This window comes from Setaria italica, chromosome IV (genome assembly GCF_000263155.2).
Source record: "Setaria italica strain Yugu1 chromosome IV, Setaria_italica_v2.0, whole genome shotgun sequence".
NCBI classification, from domain to species: Eukaryota; Viridiplantae; Streptophyta; class Magnoliopsida; order Poales; family Poaceae; genus Setaria; species Setaria italica.
The window spans coordinates 15,690,643-15,698,785 of record NC_028453.1 but is presented as its reverse complement, the minus strand read 5'-3'; the positions used below and the strand labels follow the sequence as shown (position 1 = coordinate 15,698,785).

Here is an 8,143-nt window from a genome sequence, read left to right as displayed (position 1 = left end):
AGATACCTCGATCGAATAGGTATTGTTCCATATTTCTCCTTTTAGAAATTGCACTGATGTAACCACCTCACCCTAAACGATGATGGTACTCCTTGTTCTGGGCATTGGTTGAGTTGACACAAACCTTGTTCGCACTACCTTCACTCATCTTGTATTTTAGAAATGAGTTCAAGTGATCCCTTAACTTTGGCTAGTCATTAAAATCTGAAGTTCGACCCTTCTTGATAAAATTAGCATCCAGATTCTTCTTGAATGTCTAGAATTGGTTTGCCATCTTCTTCAGCATCCAGTCTTTCACAACTTTTTCTTCTACACTATCAAGAAGTGTGAAGTGTTTCTTGACATCTGCCCACAACATATCCTTCTGTATGTGCGGAAGCACGTATGGATTATCTTTTTTACCCTTCCATTCTCTAATACTGATGGGCATGTTGTCCCTTACAATAGCCCCACATTGACTCATGAACTTTCTAGCCACATTTTCAAAAGCAATTGGCTGGCCCTCTTCTGTCACTTTGATGATGTGAAGCCTTCCCTCCATTGTCTTTGTATGACCTCGCGGCTTATTTCGCTTCATCAATCCAGAGGGGTAACAGTTCAAGATTCGTTAATTAGTACATAGTAATAATGAATATAAAATTGTAGATAGGGTAAAATAATAAAAATGATATAGTCATCAACGCCATGCTCGGGCTCATCATTGCCATCACCAAACATGTTGAGGAACATGTCTGCCTGGCTACCCTCATCCTCGGTGTAGGTTCTTGGAACGTTGGAACCACTACTGCCAGCAATAATCTGCTCCATTGTATACCTTGCATCCTCTTCGTCTTCCATCTCAACTAATAATGACATTAGTTAAACACACATGTAATCATAGATACATTAAATTAAAAATTGTATCAAGTAGTATAATTAATGTATAAACATGAAATCATAGAATGTATAAAAGAAACTTGTGAAATATACACATGAGATAATTGAGACCCATTAATGAGGAAGGATAAATTTTCACAGGAAGCCTCCAATCTTCTGAATCTCCAATCCTAGAGGGCAAACAACCTATTTAGTTTCATATATTGTGGACGGCAATTCATTATTCTCATGAAGCATGTTCTTTACAATTTTCAATATCCCCTGAAATGCCTTATCGGACACACCATTTTTTGCCTTCCATGCAGCATTTCCAGTGTGGTACCCAGTTTTTTATGCCCTTGCTTGCAATCTGGCTACAACAATTTTTTGTGATCATCTATCGTGCGCTGCAACATTTCTAATTCCTTCTCAGTTTTGCAGTTTGTTTGTGCATCCTGTAGCACCTGACCAAGATCATCAATAGGGTCGTCTTCTGCAAACTCTTCTTCATCAGCCTCGCCCATTGTAGTATCTGCAAAAGCTTGGCCTACAGCCCAATCCGGAATGTTGTTATCCTCCTCCTGTTCTTTGTTGTCTTCCATTATGACCCCTCTTTCACCGTGCTTGGTCCAAACCAAATAGTTAGGCATAAAACCGTATCTAAACAAGTCGCTGTGAACAGTTCCTTAGCAAGAGTAGTCGTTCTTGTTACTGCATTGGAAGCATGGACGACATATGAATCCCTTCTTTGACTTGTTGGGTTTGGCCACTTCGAGAAAATAATGCAAGCCATCAACAAACTCTTTGGTTCGTCTGTCTGTGTTATACATCCATTGCCAGTTCATCTGCATTGTATTACGTGAGAAATGAACATAGGTCTTTGTATTAGATAAAGAACTTGACCAATATTGATAATTTACACCGATCAACCTTCATAAAGATAAAAACAATTCACATGAAAATTACACCAATCAACATTCATAACATTCACTAGGTCGACAAAAAAAATACTAGAATTCTGGAACAAGATAATAAAGATACATATACATTAAAGATTATAGACACTCCATAGTGGACTTCACGTAGTCAATTATCCTAAAATAATGGTATAACGTAGCAGAATGTTCGTCCTACAAGCCATTTCTGCACATGACTCAATCTTCTACGAAGTGTATGGGGAGTCACCTTCGCTCCTCCAGTACCAGAGAATAGTGTAAGCATATTCATGCCATGTGCAGACATTGTTCTCTGGTATTGGACGAGCAGAGGAACCAACTCTTTAGAATGTTCCTCCAAATCTATGGAAAGCCACCTCCGCTCCTCCAATACTAGAGAATAGTGTAAGCACATTCATACCATGTGCAGACACTGTTCTTTGGGATTGGAGGAGTGGAGGTGGTACATCCATTGCCGGTCCATCTGCATTGTACGTGAAAAATGCACATAGGGCATCATATTAGATAAAGAACTATTGGTCATATTAGGTAGGGAGAAAATAGAGTAAATATGTTTATAATATTTAGTCCTTACAATAAACATGAGATAAATAAATTATTGGTCAAAGAAATAGAATTATTGTTAAATTACAGTGACATGAAAAATTGTAGCAATGACCAAATTTTATTTCTTACACCTGCAATTTATTTATCTTAATTTTATTATAATGACTAAATACTAAAAACACATTTACTCTATTTTTTCCCATACCTAATATTGATCAAGTTCTTTACCTAATACGAATCACATATAACAAGCAAGCTATCCATCAAATTCTAGCTCAAAAACATGTATGAATAAAAATCCTCTCCATTCTCATTCATTTAAAAAACTCATTTTTCTATGTCTCTAAAGCATAAAACAAAGCATAATAACAATAAACGAAAGGAGGATGAAGTAGCTAACCTTTACAACACTTTGGATGAGTGAAATCCCCACGAAAATGAAAAAAAAATCGGACAGTACCTCCCTAAAGTTGCTTGCTCACCATGGAGAAAGAGCCTGAAGCTCTCAGTTTAGGGAGGAAGAAGGTGTTTCCAACTAGGTTAAAAGCTTCCCCTGTTGGTGCATTTTTTCAACCCACAATGGGACTAGAATGGCTTTAGTCCCAGGTTGGATAGAAGATGAGTTGTCTACCAGTGGTATGCTCCTTGAGAATTGAAACCTCACGAGTCGTGACGTCTCTTTCCAAACCATTGTCTGTTGAGTGCGCAACAGAGTGAGTGTGTTCTTCCTAAAGAAAAAAGGAAACAAAAAGGGAAGTCATGGAGTAAAACACTCCTGGTCCTGGTCCTGGTAAATTGATAGTTGGCTCATAATGATGACCCGCAACGTAGCCTGAAACTTGCGCCGTGCTAACGAGAATATTTTGTTGCGCACACAGTAGACAGTACACGTCCCTTCCACGGATCAAACCAATATCACGCACCTGAACTAGCGAGAATATTTTGTTCTGCACGCAGTACACGTACCTTCCACGGATCATACCAATTGCACGCGCCTTAACTTTCACGACAAGTGACGTGTGCTGAAGTGCGCCCTCTTTCCACCCAAGGTAAGCTTCTTTGGACTTGTTTTATCCTTTTTCTCTGGTGGATTCAGCGTCTTTAGACTTTTAACCCTCCCTTTCGCAAAGAAAGTGAGGTTGCTAGTGCGGTTATAATGCAACGCAGTTCGGCGAGCCGCCACCACCACCAGTCCAGCACAGACCCTACAGGCCTGAATCCCCACGAGCCACGAGCTCAGGAGTAGGACACGACACGGCCGTTTCCCCCGCACGTCGCCCGGGTCGGTGGCGTCGGGCCAACGGCCGTACCGCGTCGCGTGAACGGGATCCGGACCCCGCAGAGTCCAGGCGGCGCGCGAGAGCCGTGGGCGCCCCCCGCGTCAAACCGGCCGTCCCCACGCGGAAAGTTGCCGAGCCGCCCGCCTTTCGCGCGCCCGCGTTCCCACGCCGCGCGCGCGCGACACCAGCAGACGCGTCTCTCGGTGCCGTGCCGTGCCGTGCCCCCCGCGGAAGGAACGCAGACGCGCGCGGACACGGAGAGAAATTAAACCCACGACTGCGACCCGCCGAACCCACGGCGCAGCCCTCCGCTTGGGCGGCCTATATAAACCTCCTCCCCCCATCGCAGCATCGCAATCCGCAGCAGAGTACACGCACACCGCCACCGCCACCGCCGCAGCAGAGTCTTCGAGAGCTAGCAAGCAAGTTCAAAGCCTTCCAGCAAGTCGATCGTCCCGAGATGGCTTCACGCTTCGCCTCCGTGCTGCTCCTCGCCGCGGCCGTGCTCGTCGCCTCCGCGTCGGCGCAGGACTTCACCACGGCGCCGTCGTCCGCGCCCGCGCCCTCTCCGATCGCCGGGGCGGCCTCCGCTCCGGCGGCGTCCGCCGTGGCCGTGGTGTCGTCCGCGCTGGTATCCCTGCTCGTGGCGACGATTATGCAGTAGAAGCATGTGTGCCATGCTTATACATACTGCATATGCGTAGCTTTCTCTTGGAGATTTGAGCGGCGGTTTCATCGAGTCGTATTCGTTATTCTTTTTGTACCATATATACTTACGTATGCTTGTACTTTGCATGTATACTCCGTGCCTTATGCATATATATATGAATAAAGTTGGATGACCTTGTCATCGGTCCAGAAGTTTTTTCTACTTACTTCTGCTTGTTCAAGGATTTTTTTTACTCCATAAAAACAAAAGGAAGGAGGATGGGATAGATGGCGACACAGGCACACAGCCGCATGTACAATAGAAAAGAAAACGTAACAGCATTAGGAGAAGAAAATGGTGGCAAGGGACTTCAAGTATTCTGAAGTCACAGCCAAAAAAGGAAATAGAAAATAGAAAAAGAAGATCATAAGAGAATTAAAACATGGCTCCGACTGGACAAGGACGAAAGCAATATTGCCACGGCCTTAGCGCACAGGGCCGTCCCTCCTCCCTGGCTCGTGCTCGGGCTGAGCAAACGGCCCACTATTGTCTAAGGGAATGCTAAAACACACCCGAGCATTTCCAAGCCTCCTCAAATTCTGCTTCTTCCTCCTCTTACCAATCAAGACAACTCTAGCTTCTTCTCCGCCTCCGGTGAGGTCTCCGGCGACATTAGGGTTCGGGGTTTGGGTTTGGAGGGTTTGGGCTCCGGCGAGCTCTCCATTGCCGGCCTTAGAGGGAAGGCCGTCGGCGGCAGGCCGGCACGGCAGTGGTGGTGGGCGCAGGGGCGGCGAGGCGAGGCGGCGGTGGCGCCGCTGGCCTGGGCAGTGGAGGATGGCGGTTGGGCAGGGCTCTGGCGGGGGCGACGAGACGATGGAAGCGGAGGTGGGAGCCATCCTCCGCCGAGAACCTAGCCCGCCGAGGCAGGGCGGCGGTGCGTGGGGCGGCGGCGGGGGGGCGGGTGGGCGCGAGGAAGATGAACCCGTCGGGAGGAGGAAGAGAAAGCGTCGGCTGTCCGAGCGTCGAAAAAATCGAGTGCTGAGGCACTTGGTAATGCTCGGGTGCCTGGTAGGCAGCCCCGTTGTCTATTGCAGCCTAATCAGCATCAGGCAGCTGCCCACAAACAAGCACCACCACTACACGCGACGCTCACAGGCTCACAGCCTCCATGAACTCCTCGTCGGCGACGAGCCTGGACATCGCCTCGGGAGACAGGTACACCTCCAGCGCCATGCCGCCGCCGTCGCGGCCCTCGTACACTATCACCTTCCCGTCCACCTTGTTCTCGGCGCCGCTACGGACAGCGACCGGCCTGCCCCACCCGAAGTCGTTGCCGTACATGTCGAACCGCGGCGAGCTCCCGGTCATGACGTTCGCCGGGTCCCTGAGCGGCGTCAGGTAGAGTAAGCTGGGGTTCCGAGCCCACGAGGCGAGATCATCCCCCTCCCTGGCCTCGTCGAATGACGCCACGGCGCGGTTCAGGAGCCACGCCGGCCATCCTAGGCCCCTGTCGAGGTCTCGAGGACATCGCCGGCGGCGGACCGCGCGACCACGCCCGTCACGGCGTTGCCGGCGTAATCTCGTGGCTCCTTCACCCGTGCCCGGAGCCCGATGGCAAGGAAGTACGTTGTCCCCCGGTGTGGCGCGAGGCCTCGGGCGCGGCACACCGCTCGCCACGTGTGCGCGAGAAGAGACTGCAGCGACGAGATGGTCGCCGTCGCCGCCGTTCCGGCCATCTCCGAGTTGGCCGTTGCCTTGAGCTTCTTTACACTCCTCCGCAGAGAAATGGAAGAAGCACTCCTGGACCGGCGTGTACTCGGGCCGCTGAACGATGTCTTCCACCTTGGCGAAGGGTAGAGGGATAGGCGCGGGGCAAGTGTCGAGGAACCATCTGTCGAGCACCGGCAGTGCCGTGGAGAGCTTGTACCCTTCGCCGCCGCCGCTGCTGCTCCGGCTGATCTCCGACCAGGTGTTGAAAAAGTGCCAGAGCGTGGTCCCGTCAGCGACGCCGTGGTTGAGGGACATGGCGATGAAGATGCCGTCGGCGAGCTCGGTGTCTTCGCCGGCGAGAAGAGGCCGGGATTCCAGAACCGCGTCCACGCCCCGCACCCCGTTGAACGGGAAGAACGACCGCACCACCGGCGGCACGTACAGCGGGGTCGCGATGTCACTCACACGGAGACCCCGGGCGCCACAGCGTGGACGAACTCGGCGCCCTCGCCCGTTGCAGCGGAGCGAGATGACAAGGCCACTGGACACACTGCCGGTGACCTCCGCGGCGGTGAGGCGGGCCAGCAAGAGGGTAGAGCGGGCCAGGGCACGCGCCAGGGACGAAGCGAGGCCGTCCGCGACGGCGCTTGCGGGTCGCGTCCTGTGATTGGGCAGGAGGACTCCCTTCAGGATGTACTCAAAATTGATTACACGGAGGTCGCATGGCGTCAGGTGCATGACCCTCGGGCGCCGATGGCGAGGTTGCCGGCTCCGGCCGGACGATACGCCTGGACACGATCTGGACCCCGCCGGTTGAGCCTTCCATAATTCCATTGATGATCGCCTCGAGGTGGCCGGAAGTTTCAGCTTTTGTTGTAAGCCGAGTAAAGATGCACTACGGGAAACCTTAAATTCGCCGAGTGTTTTCTTTTTGCCGAGTGTTTTTTTTCGGACACTCGGCAAACAAGCTCTTTGCCGAGTGCCAAGACAAAAACACTCGGCAAAAAAAAAACACTCGGCAAATAGCGGCTTTGCCGAGTGTCAAATGAAAAACACTCGGCAAAGCCCCCTGTTTGCCGAGTGTCAAAAAAAAACACTCGGCAAAGAGGGGGGTTTGCCGAGTGTCAAAAAAAACACTCGGCAAATAGGGGGGTTTGCCCAGTGTTTTTTTTGACACTCGGCAAAAAAATAATTTTTTTTTCTTTTTTCACCATGAAATTTTTTCTACTCCCTACATACAACATGTGGTACTCCATGTTAAAATTTGGTATATTTTTGAATTTATTTGCTATATTTATTTAATTAATTGCATTTCAAGGGAATTTTTGGTATAAGTCAAATTTGAACTGCAAGTGATTCAAATTATGGAATAAAATGAGTAGAAAAATGATATTCATGTTATTTGGACCAATTTGACACCTGACCCATGAAATGAAAAGAAATTTCGAACATCTTGTTCAGGAAACACGACCATGAACGTGTGGCAGTAGTATTTTTAAATTGTAAAAAAAACAATCAAAGTCTGAAAATTATGAGATTTGCCATGATGTGATGATATAATACGTGGAGGCTGTGGAAAAAAATTGAGAAGATTTTGCACATTTTATCATGTACGATGATTACAAACCGAAGCATCTCAGAAGAAGAATAGTAACTTTGAGAAGGATTCGAAAAAATTTAGAGTCGAAGTGACGGTCGAGTTCGGTTTGACTACAAAACTTTTTGTATAGTCAGTAGAGAACCTATATTGGTTCGTGTGAAAATTTGGTATTTTTTTGAAACTGTTGGATATTTTTTAAATTTTTTTCAAAATTTTTTTGCCGAGTGTCCAACGTAGGACACTCGGCAAAGAAACTCTTTACCGAGTGTCCACGTAGGACACTCGGCAAACAGACGGCACCAAACAAATATCGCCCCCCCCGGCCCCCTCCCCACTCTCCTCTCGGAATACATCTAGGATGGGTTCTGACAATCAAAGAAGTTTGCTTAAGGCAGCGATTACGACAGGAACTGCGACTCGTGGTTTAATCGATTGGGGAAATGTGTGTTGGCTTGCAACTGTGATCATGATAAGTTGTGTAGTCGCTTGTTGGCTTGCGACCTTTATCATGAAGGAAAGTTGTATAGTCTTGTATCCAAAAAGTTGC

The 8,143-nt window shown here is 48.8% G+C and overlaps 1 protein-coding gene across 1 annotated transcript; it reads right to left on the bottom strand.

The window, feature by feature from the left end:
- Positions 1-5,340: 5,340 nt before the first annotated feature.
- On the bottom strand, positions 5,341-6,835 carry LOC101782138 (uncharacterized acetyltransferase At3g50280). Its single transcript, XM_014805028.2, is given in 6 exon segments — positions 5,341-5,807; positions 5,810-6,058; positions 6,060-6,461; positions 6,464-6,511; positions 6,513-6,738; positions 6,740-6,835. Coding segments are annotated over 6 exon segments (1,380 nt in total). The 5' UTR covers positions 6,823-6,835; the 3' UTR covers positions 5,341-5,435.
- Between the last annotated feature and the right edge of the window lie 1,308 nt (positions 6,836-8,143).